The 22,460-nt window shown below is 40.7% G+C and overlaps 1 protein-coding gene across 2 annotated transcripts in view; it reads right to left on the bottom strand.

The window, feature by feature from the left end:
• COPS4 (COP9 signalosome subunit 4) overlaps positions 1–14,275 on the bottom strand; it is a 38,592-nt gene extending 24,317 nt beyond the window's left edge. Inside the window, exons 1-4 of one of the 2 annotated variants that reach the window (XM_069594543.1) lie at positions 13,965–14,275; positions 4,775–4,854; positions 1,241–1,392; positions 113–216 (exon numbers count right to left, since the gene is read on the bottom strand). In XM_069594543.1, the coding sequence (XP_069450644.1) occupies positions 113–216; positions 1,241–1,392; positions 4,775–4,854; positions 13,965–14,038 (410 nt within the window). In that variant the 5' untranslated portion in view covers positions 14,039–14,275. The remainder of the gene's footprint in view (positions 1–112; positions 217–1,240; positions 1,393–4,774; positions 4,855–13,964) is intronic. The other variant, XM_069594544.1, reaches the window with a different exon arrangement.
• Between the last annotated feature and the right edge of the window lie 8,185 nt (positions 14,276–22,460).

Genomic DNA, 22,460 nt, shown 5'->3' with positions numbered 1-22,460 from the left:
ATTTATCTATTTATTCATTAAATTGTTCATTATCTGTTTCCTGTTCTAAAACGGAAGAAGAAAGTAAGTGAACAGTTACACATATCCATCCAATATCCACTATTTACTATACTTTTGTCCTGTTTCCAAAGGAATTCCCACCAACACTTGGGCTGCATTTCTCCAATCTTCTTCTTTTTCATATATGGATGCAAGATGCTGTCTTATGGAAGCAACCTGAAATAGGAAGTAGATGGGTTAAATTATTTCTATTGATATTAGTAACTAATTGAAATAAATAGAATGATAGTCTATCATGACAATGCTCTTATTCAACACACTCTACAGACAAGTAAATAGTAAAAGTTTACCTTTACTACTCAAATTTCTTTTGTGAACTTTGCAGTCATAAAATATCAAAACAGTGAACGAACACATTTCTGTAATGCGGATTATGGCAATAATTTAAATATTAAGTTTTGCTTTTGTGTCACTGCACATATAATGCTGGAGTTCTCCTATGTTCTCAGCCTAATTAACAATTTATTGATTTTTAAAAATAATCTAGGGCTTCCCTGGAAGTCTGGTGGTAAAGAATCTGCCTGCCAATGCAGGGGACACGGGTTTGATCCCTGGGTCAGGAAGAATTCCACTTCCTGAGGAGCAACTAAGCCCATGAGCCACAACTACTGAGCCTGTGTGCCGAGAGCCTGCACTCTGCAACAAGAGAAGCCACTGCAATGAGAAGCCCTCACATTGCGACTAGAGAGTGGCCCCTGGTCCCCACAACTACAGAAAAGCCTGCGCAGCAATAAAGACCCAGCACAGTCCTAAGTAAATACATAAATAACTTTCAAAAATAAAATAGTCTAAAAAGTAGTATTTGGTTCACAAAAGCAAATTATAGTATATAAGCAAATGTCAGCTGGACTTAAAGTATCATAATACTTATTTGATCTTATATTGTAAAATGCTGTTTGGCACACTATTTTGTAGAAATAAAATTGAATGATTATCTCCTTTAAAAATTTAATGGTATCTCTCAAAATAATTGCTGCTATCTCAGGTTTAAAAATCACCACTCTTAATAGCCAATACTTTACAATATTAACTATAAATGGGATATAACCCGTAAAACTTGTGAATCACTCTACCATACACCTGAAACTTATAATCAACAATCAACAATACTTTAAAAAAAAGAAAACATAATAAACAAATTCCTAAAAATAAAACAAAAATCACTGCTCTAGGTATTTACCTGCTCCTCAAAGGAAATGACTCTAGGCTGGATCTTTTCCAAGGTGAAATGATAGATTTCTTTGGCTGTGCTATCAGGCAGGTTAGGGAGATGGGTGCAGAAATCAGTCAGCAATTGGCGAGAGATCACGAGGCTGACATTCTCATTTACCACTTGTTAAAAAAAAGTAAAGGATAAGAAAAACATGAATAATCTGTATATTTTCACTAAGCAATCAATTTTCACCTAAAATTAATACTAAAATATATTAGTGTACCTTTCAAAGCATTACTTACTGATCTCCATACTCCTATGACCTTATATTACAGAACCAGTTTTTCTTATTCTCACTTAACAACTACACCAAAACATTAAAAATACCTAGTGCCACCTGGTGAAGGCAATGGCACCCCACTCCAGTACTTCTGCCTGGAAAATCCCATGGATGGAGGAGCCTGGTATGCTGCAGTCCACGGGGTCGCTAAGAGTCGGACACGACTGAGCGACTTCACTTTCACTTTTCACTTTCATGCATTGGAGAAGGAAATAGCAACCCACTCCAGTGTTCTTGCCTGGAGAATCTCAGGGACGGGGGAGCCTGGTGGGCTGCCGTCTATGGGGTCGCACAGAGTCGGACACGACTGAAGTGGCTTAGCAGCAGTAGCAGCAGTAGTAGTGCCACCTGGGAAGCACTTTAAATACCACAACTTTTCTAAGAATCAGAAATGGCTGAGAAAAGTTAACAGTTGAGAATTTTATGTTATTCCTTTCTCTTCTTTTGGACTTCCCTGGTGGCTCAGATGGTAAAGTGTCTGTCTACAATGCAGAAGACCCGGGTTCGATCGCTGGGTTGGGAAGATGCCCTGGAGAAGGAAATGGCAATCCACTCCAGTACTATTGCCTAGAAAATCCCATGGACAGAGGAGCCTAGTAGGCTACAGTCCATGGAGTCTCAAAGAGTCAGACACTTTAAATACCACAACTTTTCTAAGAATCAGAAATGGCTGAGAAAAAGTTAACAGTTGAGAATTTTATGTTATTCCTTTCTCTTCTTTATATTTCTACAAAGTGAAGGCACAGAAGTACCTATATTTTTATTTACATCCTTATAGCCCATGTAGCTATAGAAAAAAAAAAGCTAAAGAAGAAACAGTGAAACAATTTTCATTCAGTTTAAATAAAGTGAGTAGAGACAGTTACTGCCACTTGTACTTTACCAACAAAAACAACAAATAAGAACTTAGGTGAGTACTAGGAAATTTCCTGGTTGTCCAGTGGTCAGGAAGCCATGATTTCACAGGAGTGGGCATGGGTTTGATCCCTGTCAGTGAACTAAGATCCATATGCTGAACTAAGATCCTGTATGCTGCATGGTGAAGCCAAAAAAGAAAAGAACAAAAAAATTTTAATAAATAGAGGCTTAAAAAAAAAAGTCATTTTCTACTATAAAAAAAAAAAGAACTTAGGTCAGCACAGATGTATGGATGGGTTTCCCTGGTGGCTCAGAGGTCAAGAATCTGCCTGCCAATGCAGAAGACGCAGGTTTGAGCCTTGAGTCGGGAAGATCCCTGGAGAAGGAAATGGCAACCCACTCCTGTATTCTTGCTTGGGGAATCCCCTGGACAGAGGAGCCTGGAGGGTTACAGTTCACAGGGTTGCAAAGAGTTGGACAGGACTTAGCGACAAAACAACAAGATGTATAAACATATTTTATGCCTTTGCTTGCAAACATTTATGCTGTATTATTATACATGATAAAGGATAAAAACTCTGAAGCCACACTGCTTACAAACCCTCCTGATTATATGCCCTCAGGCAAGAGACTTATTTCCCTGTGCTTCTCTTTCCTCTTTTGTGAAGTTAAGTTCACAGAAGAAACCTGTGAAGAAGGTTGCTGTGAAACTTAAATGCAATTTACCTAAAGTGCTTTAAGCAATACCTGGCACATATCACTCAACAAATGTCAGTTATTATTATCGCTTTAATTACATTTTTAAAAGATGCATCATGTTTGTAAACCACTTCTTAGATAAATTAAGTTTAAATCAGTAGTTACTAGGGAAATAAACGATGGTTCAAAAACTATTCAGCTGATGCAAATGATTGTAACAGTAGACTGCTTTTTTTTGGGGGGTTCACTGGATTCAAAGTTTATAAAAAGCACTACTGTTTTACTACTAAGTGCAGTGGCCTTTAAAAAGCTATGAGTTTTTCTGAAACCACTGCCAGTTTGTTTCACATTGCAAGCCCGAGTTATCTGAGGCAGTAACTGACAGGCTGTGTAACTAATCAGTTTACAGTGTATTAATTGGAATTGGACGATACCAGATGTGACGGAGAACAGTTTCATTACAAATGCCATTAGGCACCTATAACTATTAAAAGTCTAGGCTCTGCCACAGACTAATGAAATGTCCTTGGGGAAAAAAATTACTTAATCCTGAGACTCATTTTATAATATATTATATAGGGCTAGCGAAGACTCTTGAAAGTCCCTTGGACTGCAAGGAGAGCCAACCAGTCCATTCTGAAGGAGATCAGCCCTGGGATTTCTTTGGAAGGAACGATGCTGAAGCTGAAACTCCAGTACTTTGGCCACCTCATGCGAAGAGTTGACTCACTGGAAAAGACTCTGATGCTGGGAGGGATTGGGGGCAGGAGAAGGGGACGACTGAGGATGAGATGGCTGGATGGCATCACTGACTCGATGGACGTGAGTCTGAGTGAACTGAGGGAGTTGGTGATGGACAGGGAGGCCTGGCGTGCTTGCGACTCATGGGGTCGCAAAGAGTCAGACACGACTGAGCGACTGAACTGAACTGAACTCACACCTATATTGTTAATCACAGGGTTACAAAACAGAGCCTGTGTGACGCATGTGCGTGAAAGCATACTGTAACTAAAGCACCATCAAGTATCATTAATACTGTGAACTCAGAATAAATTCCAGCCTGAATCCTGAGTAATTTTCAAAATAACTGGGTATGTTTGAAGTAAGGGAATAGGGAAGAATATCTTAAAAGAATGGAAATTTCTAGTTCCCATTCAAAAGAAATGTTCTTAACAACAGCTAATTCTTCTCTAGCACTTATCATATGCCAGGTACTGTTGTAAGCAGTTTATTATGGATATTAACTCATTTAATTTTCCAACAATTCTACAGGGTAGTTATCATATCCCCATTTTATAGACAAGGAAATAAGGAGGCATAGAGAGGTTATATAATCTACCCAAGATCTCACAGCTAATAAAAGAGCAGACCAGGATTTGAATCCCGACTATTCTCTGTCATTTGCTATACTGCCTCTCAGCAGTTATTATATTAATAACTATGCAAAACCACATATGTAAACGTAACAACGTCTTCACAGTTGATTGAAAAACAAATATCAAGTGGCACGTAGTTTAAATTCTAAAATCAATCAAGCTCAATGCATATTTCATTTACTTGCAATGTAAATTATATTGACAATTTAATCTAAAACAAGGCTTGAGCAAGCTTTTAAGTCTTAACTTGGTAATATAAGGCAAACATGGAATTTTTCTTCCACTTACTTGATTCCACAAAAGCTTTTAAAGCTTCTAGTTGTTCTGCCCCAGATAACTGAATAGCTTTTTCCAGGATCTGACGATACCTAAAATAATACAGAGAAAAAATGTGTGTTTAGAAGTCACCTATATAGACTATGGGCTTCCCAGGTGGCTCACTAATAAAGAATCTGTCTGCCAATGCAAGAGATACAGGACACACGAGTTTGATTCCTGGCTCAGGAAGATCCCCTGGAGGAAATGGCAATCCACTCCAACATTTTGCCTAAATAATTCCATGGATAAAGGAGCCTGGAGGGCTGTAGTCCATGGGGTCGCACACTGAGCAACTGAGCATGAGCATATAATCTAATACTAACTTTGATGTTTATTTCTATTTACCCTGGTTTCTTTCATTGTGCTCTAGTTTGTGGCTTTCTTTATAGTAGTACACTACAGATTTTTTTTTAAGTTTTCAGTGCATCATAAGAAACATTAAACCTATAATTCAAAGTGCCACTTCTAATTTTCTTTACAGTATACCACAATTTTTAAAGTTTTCATGTCCATCACAAAAAGACTAAGTTACTGGATCTAAGATGCCACTTTTTCTTTAAAGTTTCAGTTCTGAATTTAAAACATCAATTTTCTTTCAAGTGCCTCAAAAGGTAAACTATATATCCTTCACTAATGTACACACAAGGACATTATTTGAAGTGACCCAGAACCTTTTCCTTAAGGCCCTAATGAATATAGGATTACCAACAACAGGGTAATGTTGACTGGCAATGAAGCCAAATACTAGAGATCAAGTGTCTTAGTGTGTACAGAACACACCCTACCAAGCCAAATGTACTGACTGAACGTCCTTCATGCTGTCAGGCAGTGCCCGTTACTTCTTTACTTGCATTCGCTTCTAACAACTATTCTAATATTCATGATCACAAAAATTCAAAGCAGCATTCTAAAAATGAGGGGGTAATGCTAAAAACAAGACTGATAAGAATTATTAAGCGATAGCAAATTGCTTCCTAACCTGTCAACTCCATCAGGACAAGGATTTTTTGTTTTGTTTACTCCTATGTGGAGGAGGGCATGGCAACCCACTCTAATATTCTTGCCTGGAGAATCCCCATGGACAGAGGAGCCTGGTGGGCTATAGTCCATGGGGTCACAGAGGGTCAAACATGACTGAGCAACTAAGTGTAGCACATATAATGCCTAGAACAGTACTTGGCACATCATAAGCACTCAAAGATACAACGGTATTAAAACATTTTATTTCTTAAATTGAGTGGTTGATACATAGGTATTATACTATTCTTAACCCTCTTTATTTGTCTCAATCATAATATTTATTAAAAGCACTCATTAATGCTTTTTAAAAACCTAATTGCAATTATTCAAAACAGTATCCAGAATATAGTCAAGAAACAAAAACACACAAATAGAACCCAAATTCTTTCAAATTTATGACTTCTATTTGTAAGGCACATCCTCAAGCTACAGTTCAGCACTCACTGATTCTTATCTGATATTCTCACAAGCTTGACTGTCTGATTTCTCAAAACTGCAATGAATCAAACTGGCTTTATAAAGCAGGTATACTGACAGAAAAGACAGCCAACTCCAAAAGAAAAGTCAAACTAGTCTAAGAAAGAAAGGAAATACTATTAAGCTTTAAAATAAAAATTGCTAAATTTGAGGGATAAAATACAGTCATCCAATAACTTATTCAGACGGAATCTCATTTTCAGGAGTTCCCTGGTGCCCTACTAGTTAGGATTCCAGGCTTTCACTGCCATGGTCCGGGGTTCAATCCCTGGTCAAGGAACTGAGATCCCACACACAAAAAAGCTCATTCTCTCTGTATATATACATATACACACACTCATATGCACATCGATTTTTTTCCCTATCTACATTTATACATACACTTTATTGCCCTGGGCATGATTTTACTTAATACATTCATTGGTTTATGATTTCTTTTTTAGATTAGCTTATTTTTCATACAAATTAAATCAAGACTATGGCTAAACCCTCTTATTCTTAAATCCCAGTTATCTTATACTAATAATATTATATTCAAAGATGACAATGTCTCACTTATAAAAATTTGCTAATAACTTAAGTTTTAATATACAGTTTCACAACTTATCAATCAACTAATCTATATTGAGAACATCAAAAAAATTTTTAAAAATCTAAAACAATGGAAAGATGGAAAAATGCCTGATGTGGAGTGATACATGACAAGTACCATATATTTTTCCTTTAAAAAAAAAATACTATGGAGGAAAAGAAATTTAGTTAATTAAGGCAATCTTGTATCTGTCCCATACATTTATCATCAACAAATGTTTATCAAGCACCTATCACTTATGTGAATTAAAGTTCAGTATATCAATTTCTGATTTCTTGGTGCTTGAAGGGATTTGGAGGTCAATAAAACACATACACGTGAAAATGTACCACAGTCACTATATATGCTCAAAACGAGTATAACAGGTATGTATTCACAGATCTTTCTGTTTATAATATTGGTGAACTAGAGATTGGACCACAATTACCTCCAAAAAAACATAGAAAGTTGAAAGAAATGAAAAAAAAAATTTAACAGCATAAAATCCTAACAAGAAAGGGTAATCAGAAGAGACTAAGGGCACAAAGAGGTTCACAGCTTCTGCCTGAAAGCATTTGCTGATTGTGGAAGGATGTCTGAGAGGCAGAGGCGCGCCTGGGGGGAGAAGGGAGTGGGCTAGCTCTGGGGTGTTCTGCTGTCTGCTGGAAACACGGCAAGCTGCAATTTCTGGCCAACTAATAAAAACTAGAACAGGAGTCTGAGGGGTTTTATGTGCCAGAGGAAGAAACACTCACACTTTGCAAGTAAGGTTACAAATTCTATTCTAAGGATCATCTGGTAGGAAGACCAGTAAATCTGGAAACCTTGGTCCTAGACTCCTAGTACTGTCAGGTACCTGGCAGAAGGAAATGAAATTCCTCCCTGAAAGGTAATGTCATAGGTCTCCAGTTGTTTCTAAAAATACATTTTAAAATAATTTGCCCAACAAAAAACATTACAAGGTATATGACAATATTAATAATACGCTGAGATGCTCAGGCACGTCTGACTCTTTGCGACCCCACAGACTGCATGCAGCCCACCAGACTCCCCAGTCCATGGGATTTTCCAGGCAAAGATACTGGAGTGGGCTGCCGTTTCCTTCTCCAGCAGATCTTCCCGACCCAGGGATCAAACCTGGGTCTCCTGTACCACAGGCAGATTCGTTACCAACTAAGCCATCAGGGAAACCACTATGACAATATTACCTGGAATCAACAGAAACAACAGACAACAGCAAAAAACAGGGACTCCAGATACTGGTGTTATCAGAAAGACTGAAACACACTTATGCTTATCAGGTTTATAGAGAAAAAAAACAAGCTTTTAAAGTTTCAGCAAGAAACTCAGTTCAGTTCAGTTCAGTTCAGTCACTCTTTGTGTCCGACTCTGTGTGACCCCATGAACCACAGCATGCCAGGCCTCCCTGTCCATCATCAACTCCCAGAGTCCACCCAAACCCATGTCCATTGAGTCAGTGATGCCATCCAACCATCTCATCCTCTGTCGTCCCCTTCTCCTCCTGCCCTCAATCTTTCCCAAAACCTTGCTTCTATCCCCAGTCCCATCCACAACTGGGTGTTGTTTTTGCTTTGGCTCCATCCCTTCATTCTTTCTAGATTTATTTCTCCACTGAACTCCAGTAGCATATTAGGCACCTACTGACCTGGAGAGTTCATCTTTCAGTGTCCTATCTTTTTGCCTTTTCGTACTGTTCGTGGGGTTCTCAAGGCAAGAATACTGAAGTGGTTTGCCATTCCCTTCTCCAGTGGACCACATTCTGTCAGACCTCTCCACCATGACCCATCTGTCTTGGGTGGCTCCACACGGCATGGCTTAGTTTTGAGTTAGACAAGGCTATGGTCCGTGTGATCAGATTGGCTAGTTGTCTTTATAAAAAGTTCATTTGAAAAAAAAAAATCACCAAAACTATGTAACTAAGAAGTAATGTCACCAAAACTTAAAACTCAGTTGAGTTCTTCCCAGTGGACTAGACACTCTTGAAGAACTGGTAAACTAGAAAGCAGGTCGGAAGAACTTATCCAGAATAAAGCACTGAAACGGAAAGTACAGAAGACAGAGTAAAGGGCAGAGGGGTCACAGTAATACGGCCTGACAAGGGTTTCCCTGGGGTCCTAGAGGAGAAAACAGAATATGATAGAGGCAACATTTACAGATAGCGAGCTGAAAAACCTCTAAGACAATGAAATAATCCAATCCTTTGATTCAAGAAATGCAAGGAAGCTTAACCAGGATAATGCCATAGAGCATTTACAAAAATTGGCCCCAATTCTTTTACTCTCTCTATGTGCCTTTGCAATGTGACTTTTTGTAGGTCTTTGCATCAAGAGGTAGAGTTTATCTCCCCACCCTCTGATCTGAGCTTGTTTTGACCAGTAGAAGGCAGCAGAAGTAACATGCCTGTTCCAAGGACAGACTTCAAGAGAATTTGTGTTTATCTTTATCTCCTGGAACCTGACTTTGCCACATGAATTAGTCCAGGCCAACTTACTGGATGGGGCTTCCCTGGTGGCTCAGATGGTAAAGAATCGGCCTGCAATGCAAGAGACCTGACTTTGATCTTTGGGTTGGGAAGATCCCCTGGAGAAGAGAATGGCTTCCCACTTCAGTATGCTTGCCTGGAGAATTCCATGGACAGAGGAGCCTGGCGGGCTGCAGCCCATGGGGTTACATAGAGTTGGACCCAACTGAGCAACTTTCACTTGCACAATCTTTTGGATAATAAGGTTAAGTAGCCTAGTCAGCGCCACTGCCCCAGCCAACTCAGAGAAGCAGAGTTGCCTACCTGATCTGATACACGTGGAGCCCCTGTGGAACCAAGACCATGTGGAGAAGGGAAGAATCAACCAGCTGGGCCCAGCTCAAACTGCCAACAACGCAACTGTGAGCTAAATAAATGACTCTCGTTTTAAGCCTCAAAGTTCTGGGGTGGTTTATTTCACAGCAAAACTTAATTGACACAGATGAGCAAAATCAAATCCACAGACTCATCATAATGAAGTTGCACAAAATTAAAGACAAAATCTTACAGCTAAGCACTAATATAATTTAGAAGAGAAATAATTTTCTAATGAGGTTAATCTGTAAGCATTTTAAATATCTGAACTTAGTGGTAAGTGGGAAACATGGGAGAAGAAGATATCCCAGGCAAAAATAAAAAAAGTCAATATCTGAAAAGGCGTCCAGTTTGCTGAAATATAAAACCAAAAGGTAGGTGTGTTTCGAGTTAAGGGCATTGAGCCAAGCAGACAGACTGTATTCTGGCTTTGTCACTAGCTATGCGACCTTGGAGCAAAGGATTTCACCTGTTTTCTCATATGTAATGTAAATAATATCTGGGGCTTCCCTGGTGACTCAGATACTACAGAATCTGCCTGCAATGCAGGTGACCTGGGTTCAATTCCTCGGTCGGGAAGACCCTCCAGAGAAGGGGATGGCTACCCACTCTAGTATTCTTGCCTGGAAATTTCAAGGACAGAGGAGCGAGCCTGGCGGGCTACAGTCCATGGGCCACAAAGAGTCAGACACGACTGAGCAACTACCACCACCATCACCAATGTAAATAATATCATTTACTGTTTAAGATTAAAATGTAATTAAAGTTATGCTTGGCATATGGCAAACACTAGACTTTACAGAACACCTGTCTTTCAGATCACTGAAATTTGTATGTGGGAATAACAGAGAACCAGAGAATCTGCATTAGAAGGGGTCTTTGAGGCTATGTAACCTGCCTGTGGGGCATGTGTGTGTATAGTGTATGTAATGTGTATAGTCTGTCATGGACAGAGGACTCTGGCAGGCTACAGTGCACAGGGTCGCAGAGAGTTGGACATGACTGAGCGTATTTTTTGACAATCTATTCTACTGTATTATCAGAAAGCTCTGATCCAAAATCTCCCTCTGTGAGGCAGAAAAGTCTTATTTTCTTTTCTGCAAAACAACCTTTTTTATAGTCATGGCAACTAAAAGAGCCCCCATTCTCTTCTTTCTCCAGGTTAACAGTTTTCTTGTAAAATGCAATGTTTAGATTTCAAAGGCCTGATATCTTCCTCTGGGTACCCTCCATCTCACAGAACTGGGGGTGGGGTGGGCAGGGTCATATCTGTATAACATTGACTCAGCAAAGACCTTTAATCCATGACCTCAAACCTGCCTCAGAGAAGTAACAATCTAGCTGGAAAAGCAGAGAAGTTAAAAGACAAAACAGTGACGCGCTATCCTAGAGGTAAACACAGGATGCCACTGGGCAGAAGGAGAGCAGATAACCGAGTCCTCGACGTGATAATGGTTGTTCCCAGAAGGCTTTATGGAAGAAGTAACATCTGAACTGAATTCTGAAGAGCCACACAGGTTTTAGCCAAGTGAATAAGCTAGCACAACAAATGCCCTCTCTCAAGGATTTCCTCTTATGAAACTTATATGAGATTATCAACACAATGCATACGTACAAAAGCAGCATATATAATCTGCAAAATTGCTTCTCACATGGCCGATTTTTTGTATCAATTTTAAACTGCAATATTATTTCACAGTTATGGGAAAGTATTTCTAATTGAAGTTTTGACAAGAAAAGCAGTGTAGTCTGGTGGGTTAAAAATTAGCTTTTTGGAGTACAGAAACCTGGTTTCAAATATAAACTCTACACCTTTCCAGCTATTCACTGAGTCGAGCAATATTTATTGAATAACTACTCATAGATATTCTGTAAATTGCTGGTAATTCAGCAATATTTCAAAAAGGAATTTATTCCATTATTTCTTAATATGGACTCCTCTGTTGCATGCATGCGTGCTAAGTCGGTTCAGTCATGACCGACTCTGTGTGACCCCATGGACAGCAGCCCACCAAGTTCCTCTGCCCACAGAATTCTCCAGGCAAGAATACTGGAATGGGTTGCCATTTCCTTCTCCACCTTTGTTACTCCGCTCCTAATACAAACCCTAAAACCACTGGTATAAGAGTATTTCTCTCATAGAGCATGTAGCTGGCAGAACTGTTTTCTTGTGAAAATAAATATGACACATTCTTGCCCGGACAGGACCAGATATGTACCTACAGGCAAGGCCAAAACTTTCCTTAAGAAGCACTGGCTAGTAGTTATCAAGTACTTTATTCCATTTAACCTTCACAATAATCGGTGCACTAGACTCTTACAATAATAGCATCCAATTACTGCCTCCCCCTAACCCCGCCCCTCTGCAAGGTAACCTGGCCACTAGAGGTAGATTGCATTTCCTCTAGCCTTGAATCCAGCCTGGTCTTGGGACTTACTCTGACCAGTGCTTGAGACCAGATGTTGTGAGACTTCCAAGGGTAGCCTTAAGAGGACTTGCCAGCTTCTTCTTTCACCCCCTTGAAACCTTCCTAAGGCCCTGAATGAGTGACAGTGTGCAGAAAGAGAGACCCAGCCAACAGCTACATGTGTATGCAAGTCCATTTTAGCCCTACCAACCCCAGCTGAGCTGCCAGATGACTGCACTTGCATGACAAGACCAGCAAAACGATCTACTTGATCTAAAGCATATTGAGAAATTACACTTCTTTTACACCACTAAGTTTTTTATTTGCTACAGAGCAGTAAATAACTGACGCACCGAATAAGGCAGATACTATCGTTTATCCGCAATTCAGAGCTGAGGAAGTAAATGCTTAGCTTAAGTTTCAGAATTCTGCAAATACGTGAAAACTATATCTCTTCTGATAACTAAAACACTTATCTTTTTTTTAACAAAACAAAAAGGAAAGCAAACATGGAAAAAAAATATGTGAGTTTTACTTTCATCCAAATCTATCAAAATTACATGCAAAAAGAATTGAGCAGTGAGACATATTCAATTTATTTCCAACCCAGGGATTAAGTCAATACGTACTTACCAGCTTCTTAATAATAATAAGGAGGACAATCCTGTGGCTCTAAGTGTCAGGTACTGTTCTAGGTGCATATACACACTCTATTTTGTCCTCAGACAGAATAATTATCTTATAATTATCCCATCTTCCTGAGAGGGAAATTGCCCCACAAAGTAGTTAAGCCCAATAGCACTGCTAAATTTCCCAATGATATACTGGATTACATTTACTAGCAGACAAAATATATTACAGCCTACATAAAACAAAGTCAATGTTTCAATGGCCAGGTTAAAACAGGTGTAGCCTGTTAAAATGGATCAACCTGATCTTAGCTGTCAAATGTAAATAGGATCAATTTGAGAGGCACACTTGAAACAGAATGCATGTTAATTACCAAAAAAAAAATTTAGTGCTGTGAAATCTACAAAGAGGAAACAGACATCTATCTATCTCCCTGTCTATCTAGATGTAATTAACACTGTTGAATAACTGTCTGCAGGGCAGGCACAAATCACAAATTTAAGTTGGCGTGGACTTAACCCTTCTACATAAATTCCGACAAAATTTCTAATCATGTTTAAAATTCTGCAAACATCACTACTCTAGACATCCTGACCCACGTTGTGGTGACATTCCTCCATGCCCTCCTTCAGAGTTGGTGGCAGGGAGAGAGAGTACCCAAAACACAACCCACAGAAGATGGTTCAAGTAGTTCTGGACGTCATGATAGCGGCCATACCTGAGCAGCCCCCGTCAGCCTCAAGAAGCCATCTCCGCGGAAAACTCTAAACCAAGGTTCCAGATTACAAATGGCCCTCAGTCAAAGAGAAAAAACGGGCGCAGCAAAGGCAAACAGAGGCCAGAATTCGGTGTGAGAGGCCGGCCAGCGAAGGGAAGGGGCGCCAGGGTAGGTTTAGAAGGCCATGGGCGCAGTCGTCCCACAGACCGCGCTTCCAGAATCTTTAGAGAACGGAAAGGATGCCATCAAGGGCTGAAAAAGTTGACAGCCACTCCAGATCTATGGTCCTGAGCGCTCCCTGCACAAGGTCCCCTCCAGTTTTCTGCTGCTCCCAACATCTGCCTCCACGACCGACCTCAGGCCCGCCCCCTTCATCTTCAGGCCCGCTCCTAGCTTCACATCCGAAAGCCGCCGTCAATCCAAGGAGAACAAGTCTCTGGCTTGCCTCTCCACCTCCCAGGCTCCCGGGAAATACTCACTTGCCCGCCAGATCTTTATGAGAGCCGCTCGAATTCATGAGCTGGGCCAAATCCTGTCGCACGGCTGCCGCCATCTTTCTCCCAGCTCGGCGGAGGCTGCGGGGCCTCTCGCGGCCGAAAGAAACCGAGTGTAGTCCTCCAGAGTGCGGCTAGAGGGAACCCGAGATGCCACAGAGTAGCGCCTGTGTAGGCCAGACCGCCGAGCCTGCGTTAGGTCCGCCCCCAAGGTTGATTGACGCGAAGCTCCACTCCTCAAATCCTAGGCCCGCCCGGGCTTCTCTTACAGGCTCGGGCTCACGCGCTCCCACTTCGGATTGGCGGATGAACTCCAAGGGACTGTGTCGCTTGTGCAACCCCAGTAAGTGCCCGATTCGCAAAACTTCGGGGTTTTCGTCAAGTTCCGTATCTCATATCTGTAGTTTACCATCCCTTGTTCTTTAAGGCTGCACTTAAACTACCCGTGGTAAAGAACGAGGTTTTTTGTTTGTTTGTTTACAATTCACTACAGACCGGTACTTTTGTAAAGTACAATAAAAAATGTCCCCATTCCGTTCCTACTCTGCGTCTGTATATAGATTGATCATACATCTCAGTTTATCCAGGACAGTACCATTTTCCATCTGTCATCCTGGAGTAATTGTTAATAACATGCCCTTTCACTCTGGAAACTGTTCCATTTAGATGACAAATTATATTATAGCCTTACTTTGATACGTAATTGTATTTATGTATTTATATAGGAGTGCAAATTTCTGCAGCCTTGCCTACAAAGGATGTTAAACTTGAATTTCTGCCATTTTATATGTGAAAAAGAACATGTTCCTTATTTGGGGAAGGGGAAAGAAAAGTCCAGAACAAAGAAATCCTTTGAGAAAGTACTGTGGCAATTTGTTGTCGTTGTTCCGTCTCTCAGTCGTGTCCAAAACTTTGCGACCCCATGGACTGCGGCAAGCCAGGCTTTCCTGTCCTTCACTATCAGTTCAGATGTCCCTCCATAGTTAAAAACTTAGTGAGATCTCCATGCCTGGCAACTGTGAGTCTGGATATTTAGTTTCCTTTTGCCTAGGACAAAGGAAAGGATGGTTTTGGAGTGTCAACCAGCAGTCTCCACTACCGTTTGTCCCTCTGATCATAATACAGTATCTGTGTGTATCCTTCCTACAGTAGGACACTCAACCCTAAAGAAGAGAGTTCAAGTTCCCACTCAGTTTCTGTATCAGCTTAAAATCCAGGATGTCTGATAATGTACAACCCTCTCCAAAAGTTTGGATGTAATTGTTCATGGTCCAGACACATATACACTATAGAAGAAATTATCGGCCTCAGGCCCAAACATGTAATACAAAACAATAGAGGAGCAAGGACAGAAGCAATAGGATAACTACAGTTCCAGAAAAGTAAGAGTGTGAAACACAGTAGTTACTTGTCCACAGCAATGGTAGAATCCTGCCCAGGAATTATGAACACCCACTACCGTTGTTATATCTGCATGGTGGTGAGACACCATGGTTAGTACTGCATTTTGAGAGGATAATTGCATTGTTCATTGTATTTGGTGGACCCCAGCTTTGCCTTCTCGGAGAAGGCAATGGCACCCCACTCCAGTACTCTTGCCTGGCAAATCCACTGGACGGAGGAGCCTGGTAGGCTACAGTCCACGAGCAGTCTCTAAGAGTCCGACACGACTGAGCAACTTCACTTTCACTTTTCACTTTCATGCATTGGAGAAGGAAATGGCAACCCACTCCGGTGTTCTTGCCTGGAGAATCCCAGGGATGGGGGAGCCTGGTGGGCTGCCGTCTATGGGGTCGCACAGAGTTGGACACGACTGAAGTGACTTAGCAGCAGCAGCAGCTTTGCCTTCTAAATACAAGTTAACTGGATGTTGGAGGGTATTCCCTCTCTGCTGCTGCTGCTGCTAAATTACTTCAGTCGTGTCCTACTCTGTGCGACCCCAGAGATGGCAGCCCACCAGGCTCCCCCATCCCCGGGATTCTCCAGGCAAGAACACTGGAGTGGGTTGCCATTTCCTTCTCCAATGCATGAAAGTGAAAAGTGAGTGAAGTCACTCAGTCGTGTCCGACTCCCAGTGACCCCATGGACTGCAGCCCACCAGGCTCCTCCATCCAAGGGATTTGCCAGGCAAGAGTACTGGAGTGGGGTGCCATTGCCTTCTCCATTCCCTCTCTAGAGGAACGCTTTAGGACTTGAACAGTTGAGGGCATTTGTAGTCCTGGTTTTTCAGTGGGATTTTTTTTAACATAACTTTATTGAATATTCAGTAAACTCTGCTTCCTTTACAGACAGTTTCAGGTGCCAATAAACATACTCAAAGTTGTTTTTGAAGTGAGGTGTTAATTGCTCAGTCATGTCCAGCTCTCTGCGATCCCATGGACTGTAGCCCATGGGGCTCCTCTGTCCATGGTATTCTCTAGGCAAGAATACTAGACTGGGTTTCCATTTCCTCCTCCAGGGGATCTTCCCGACTCAGGGACTGAACCCAGGTCTCTTGCATGGTAGACAAATTCTTTAATGTCTGAGCCACCAAGGAAGCTCCTAAAGGTTTTTTTTAGAAGTAGTCATTAAATCTGCCCTATATCCTGACTTCCATATGCAACCCGTTCTTAACATCTTAATGATGATATCCTTGAAATCATCTGAAAGAATAAGCTTAAGTGAGAAGAGAACTCTGTTAATAGTTTGATTTTTGCTTCAGTGTATCTTTCCTTTCTGTTGTTTTTTGTTTATGTGTGTTTGCCAAAAAAAAAATCACATTGGGCTCTGAGAAATCTCTAAGCCAAGTTTTCTCTCCTGTAATTTAGGGTTACACAAGTCGTCAACTTTTTCAACTTAGTGAAGCTCCAGAATTTCCAGACATTCTGTTCTCTATCTACCCTGACTTCAAACTTTACATGTAGTACCTTATGCATGCTTGCTCAGTTACCCCTGACTCTTTGCGGCCCCATGGGCTGTAGCTCTCCAGGCTCCTCCTTGCCCTGGAATTTTCCAAGCAAGAAATACTGGAGTGGGGTTTCATTTACTACTCTAGGGGATCTTTCTAACCCAGTGATTGAACTTGAATCTCTTGTGTCTCTGGAACTGGCAGGCAGATTCTTTCCCACTAGCGCCACCTGGGAAACTCTTGTAATACCTTGCTGAAAAATAAAAGCAGCAGCCACATACATAAAGTAGCTCTTTTCAAAATATCTCCACTAGACCTACAAGCTAGTGAGGGAGGTTCTCTGCCTTTCTAGTTACTGTAGGCAACAGTTTTACTAAAACTTTTTGATGTGACAAAGCCTCCCTTTCCAGACTATTACGCATGCTCAACTATTACGCTCAACTATTACGCATGTAGTATTCTAAGAGAATACGACATAGTTTTAGGTTTGGTTATAGCAGTGAGAAAAACAATTGGGTGGCAATGAGAATTTTTCCCTCCCTTATTTCAGTTGCTTAACAAGAAACTAGCTGGGCATCTCTGAGTTATGGGAAGTGCACAAATCTTAGTTCTTTTAACTAGGTCAAACCTTGGGTCCCAGTCCCAACTTAACTGAGTCAAAACTGTCATGTTGACAAAATTCCTCTAGTAATCGTTGCACATTAAATTTGAGTAGCACTGCTTTAGCAGATGTCACTACTAGTAGAGCTCTTCTCACTAACCCCTTATTTAATAAGGCCATTTCCTTGGTCAGACATCTCCTGTTTTCACATAATCAGCTCTTAGTAGATGGTCTCTTCCTCCTTACAGTTTCCCTACAGATATGCAAAGAAGGCTATCCTAGGGTCCTTTTCCTGGCACATCTTCCACTCTGCGTCTTGTGTGCCCAGCTCAAATATGCCTTGCTGTAGAAGTAATAATAATAATTTTAAAAAAAGAATAGGTGAGTGCATATGTTCTGCTGTTTTCTGAGCACTAGTTCCTACTCTGAATCTGTTCCATATGTTCTTGATGCTATTATCAATATTGTTCTAGAGTTATCTTGTGTTTCCCAGACTACTCCCTGAATCAGCCATTTCTCCAAGAAGGCCTTGTTCCTTTAAAAAAAAAAAATCTTTAAAAAATTTTATTTTTATTTTTTTTAACACCAAAAACATTTTGTATTGGGGTATGGCAGACTAATAATGTTGTGATAGTTTCAGGTGAACACCCTTTTATGTTTGAAAATAAATTTTCTTAGATATAATCAACCTTGGCTCACTTTTCTTTAGACTGTTAAGTGTGATACTCTATTTTCCTGGGGAATAAAGCATTGCTGAAAAATGCCTCATGAGAGTCTAATTTTCTTTTCTTGTAAATGACCTACTTTTTTTTTTTTTACCTAGATTTCCCCCAATTTATTTTCTTCTCACATTAAGTAGTTTTACTAGACTATGTGTTGTTTTTTGTCATTCTGGGTCATTCTCAGGTACACAGTGTGCTCTTTTAATACCTAGTTTCAATTTTTTTTCAACATCATTTTCTTTCATTATAATTTCTTGTACTTGCTGTATTCCCTTGGTTTCTTTCTTCAGAAACTACTATATCTATATGTTAAATCTGAAGATCTACCTATCTTTAATACTATCTACCTTTCTTCAAAATCTTTTTATTCTTATTTTAAAAAATTTCCTCCTTTTCACTCTCTCTGTCTCTTAAGGCATTATTTGTTATTTTAATTTACTCCTGGTTTCCTCCTAGTTTAGTCTTCATTTCAAAAATTATATTTTTATTTCTAATTCTTTCCCAAGTTCCACCATTCATTCTGGGTGTTTCTAATTTTATGGTGTTACCCCAGTATGTCCTCTGTTGTTTTTTTTTTTCAATTTCACTCATGAAAAAAGTGTATGAAGGCTTAAAAAAATATAGCATCTTCTTTTCAGTTTGACTACTGATTACCTTCCCCAACATGAGTTTGAGCAAGCTCTGGGAGTTGGTAAAGGACAGGGAAGCCTGATGTGTTGAAGTCCATGGGGTCACAAAGAGTTGGACACAGCTGAGCGACTGAACTGAAATACCTTCCCTCTTCTGACATTCACTATCAAACACTGTTTCTTCAGTAATATATGAGAATATGTTTTCATGTTTCCTTCCTTTTAGACATGTTAGTACCCCCATTGCCTCTTTGTGGCGGTAGTTTAGTTACTCAGTCATATCCGACTCTTATGACCCCATGGACTATAGTCTACCAGGCTCCTCTGTCCATGGGTTTCTCCAGGCAAGAATACTGAAGTGGGTTGCTATGGCCTCCTCCAGGGGATCTTCCTGACCCAGAGATCAAACTCAAGTCTCATGCATTGCAGGCAGATTCTTAACTGGCGGAGCCACCAGGGAAGCCCTCATTGCCTCTTTATTACACCTGAAGAAGTGGGACTCTTAAAATTTTATTTCTACCCTCTTCAGTCCTAGTGGAAACCTTCAGATCATAGAGTATTTATTTCTGCCCCTTCCACTTCCATTACATTCCTAGGTTTCACTGAGAAAAGTTGGTACTTTTATTCTATTCCACCAAATATTTTGTTTTCCTTTGCACTGTTTCTTCTATTCAAGGAATCCTTAATTTACCACGTGTGTTATAATTCCCAGTCACATTGTCATTATTCACTTGAACTACTATATAAATTTGAAGTGAATTACTCACCAAATTTCCTCTCTCTTCGTCTTCCTTGTCTTGTTATGAGGTCTCTGTTCCCGATTGTTTCGTTGTTTGGTAGTGTTTACTCTGAAGTGGTCCCCCAGATATGGTGCCTGAGTAACAAACTTGTGAATCTGTACACATTCATAAATATCTATCATCCTGACGTTTAAATGGAATTTGAGCTGAGTTGCTGTCCTTTTCCCTCAGTGATCTGTAAATGGTATTCCACACAGTCTTCTAGCTTCCAGGATTTCAGGTAAGACCAGTGCAGTGGCGGATATGTAGGAGACGTAAGAGATGTGGGTTCAGTCCCCGGGGCGGGAAGATCCCCTGTAGGAGGGCACAGCAACGCACTCCAGTATTCTTGCCAGGAGAGTCTCATGGACAGAGGAGCCTGGCGGGCTACGGTCCATGGGGTTGCAAAGAGTCAGACACGACTGAGCATGCATGCGTGCTCCAATGCAGTGGTTTCGCTCTCTCTCTTTCCTGCTCCCTCTCTTTTTCTTTCTCCTTCCTTTACTCCCTCCCTCCTCCATTCTCTATCTGCCCTTTTTTTCTCTTTCTTTATTCTCTTTGAGAGACTAAATAGGCAAACAGGCAGTGGCAAGACCATATATTAAAATAAAACTCTTGACCCACAGTCTACAGCATCTGGACCAAGAAATCAATTCACCATCTGCATCAACCATTACAGGATCCGAACAGCAGCTCCTATAGCCTTCAGTCCCAAATAGTCACCACTTGATCAATAACTACCAGACTCCTGAATTTTTGCTCCCAGTTGTAACTTCAGTTCAATCCAGTCGCTCAGTAGTGTCCGACTCTTTGCGACCCCATGGACTGCAGCACACCACGCCTCTCTGTTCATCACCAACTCCCAGAGCTTGCTCAAGCTCATGTCCATGGAGTCGGTGATGCCATCTAACCAACTCATCCTCTGTCATCCCCGTCTCCTGCTGCCTTCAGTCTTTCCTAGGATCAGAGTCTTTTCCAATGAGTCAGTTCTTCGCAAAAGGTGGCCAAGGTATTGGAACCTCAGCTATAACTTAAGACCAACCAAGGAAAACTAAATATGCACCCCCTAACGATTCACATGATACCTCCCTTCAAGTTAGGCTGCTGGCAGCCTCCTCATGTCCACAGCCTCTTGTCAGGGCACACCTGAATTCCCTTTTTTCCACTGTAAAGATGCCTGCCTTTGACTCAGACACAAGTGATGGTGACCACCTCCTTGCTATAGAAAGCTCTGAATAAATAGCTTTTGCTTATTGTCATTTGGTTGCTCCCTGTCTGTTTCCACACTTTCTTCCTCCGTTTTCTTCCCAGTACCTTGTCTCCCTCTCCCCCATCCCTTATCCGCCTCATTGTTCTTCTTTCTTTTTTCATCTTTTTGTAGGAAACTTGTTCTTTCCACTTGGAAGCTTTTAAAATCTTTTCTTAACAGGAATTTCCCTCAAATGTGCTTGGGTGTGTCTTTTCCCACTGATCTTAGTTTAAACTCAGCAACCTCTTTTATCTGTAAATGCAAATCTGTTTTTAGGTGAGGGAAATTTTCTAGTATCATCTGTTTAATATTACGTCTCTTTTTTTTTTATCATTTTCTTTCTTTCCTTCTGAAACTGCAACTAGTCAAAAATGACAGATCTCTTGGGTATCTCTTCAAAGTGATTTGCCTTTTTCATTGTAATTTCTCTCCTTATATTTTTGTTTTGTTTTGAGTTCTCTCTTCCACTTTTTTGGCCACTTAGCAAGATTCAGTTTTCCTTCAATATATCTTCGATGTTATATTTTTAAAATCATGATTTTCATGTGGATAGTTGTATAAAAGTGTTATAACTGCTTTATTTATAATGGTGCCAAGGACAGAAATGGTATGGACCTAACGAAAGCAGAAGATGTTAAGAAGATGTGGCAAGAATGCACAGAAGAACTATACAAAAAGATCTTCATGACCCAGATAACCACAGTGGTGTGATCACTCACCTAGAGCCAGACATCCTGGAATGTGAAGTCAAGTGGGCCTTAGGAAGCATCACTACAAACAAAGCTAGTGGAGGTGATGGAGTTCCAACTGAGTTATTTCAGATCCTAAAAGATGATGCTGTGAAAGTGTTGCACTCAATATGCCAGCAAATTTGGAGAACTCAGCAGTGACCACAGGACTGGAAAAGATCAGTTTTCATTTCAATCTTACAGAAAGGCAAAAACAAAGAATGTTGAAACTACCTCACAATTGCACTCATCACACATGCTAGCAAAGTAATGCTGAAAATTTTCCAAGCTAGGCTTCAACAGTATGTGAACCAAGAAGTTCCAGATGTTCAAGCTGGATTTAGAAAAGGCAGAGGAACCAGAGATAAAATGGCCAACATCCACTGGATCATAGAAAAAGCAAGAGAGTTCCAAAAATTATCTACTTCTGCTTCATTGACTACTCTAAGCCTTTGACTGTGTGGATCACAACAAACTGTGGCAAATTCTTCAAGAGATGGGAATTTCTTATCTGCCTTACCTACCTACCTCCTATGAAACCTGTATGCAGGTCAAGAAGCAACAATTAGAACTGGACATGGAACAATGGACGGGTTCCAAATTGGGAAAGGAGTACATCAAGGCTGCATATTGTCCCCCTGCTTATTTAACTTATATGCAGAGAACATCATGCAAAATGCCAGGCTGGATGAAGCACAAGCTGGAATCAAGATTGCCGGGAGAAATATCAGTAACTTCAGATAGGCAGATGACACCACACTTATGGCAGAAAGTGAAGATGAACTCAAGAATCTCTTGATGAAAGTGAAAGAGGAGAGTGAAAAGGTTGGCTTAAAGCTCAACATTCAGAAAAAGAAGATCATGGCTTCTGGTCCTATCACTTCAT

The sequence above is a fragment of the Ovis canadensis genome, chromosome 6 (assembly GCF_042477335.2).
Source record: "Ovis canadensis isolate MfBH-ARS-UI-01 breed Bighorn chromosome 6, ARS-UI_OviCan_v2, whole genome shotgun sequence".
Lineage (NCBI taxonomy): Eukaryota > Metazoa > Chordata > Mammalia > Artiodactyla > Bovidae > Ovis > Ovis canadensis.
This window is presented reverse-complemented; position numbering and strand designations above follow the sequence as displayed.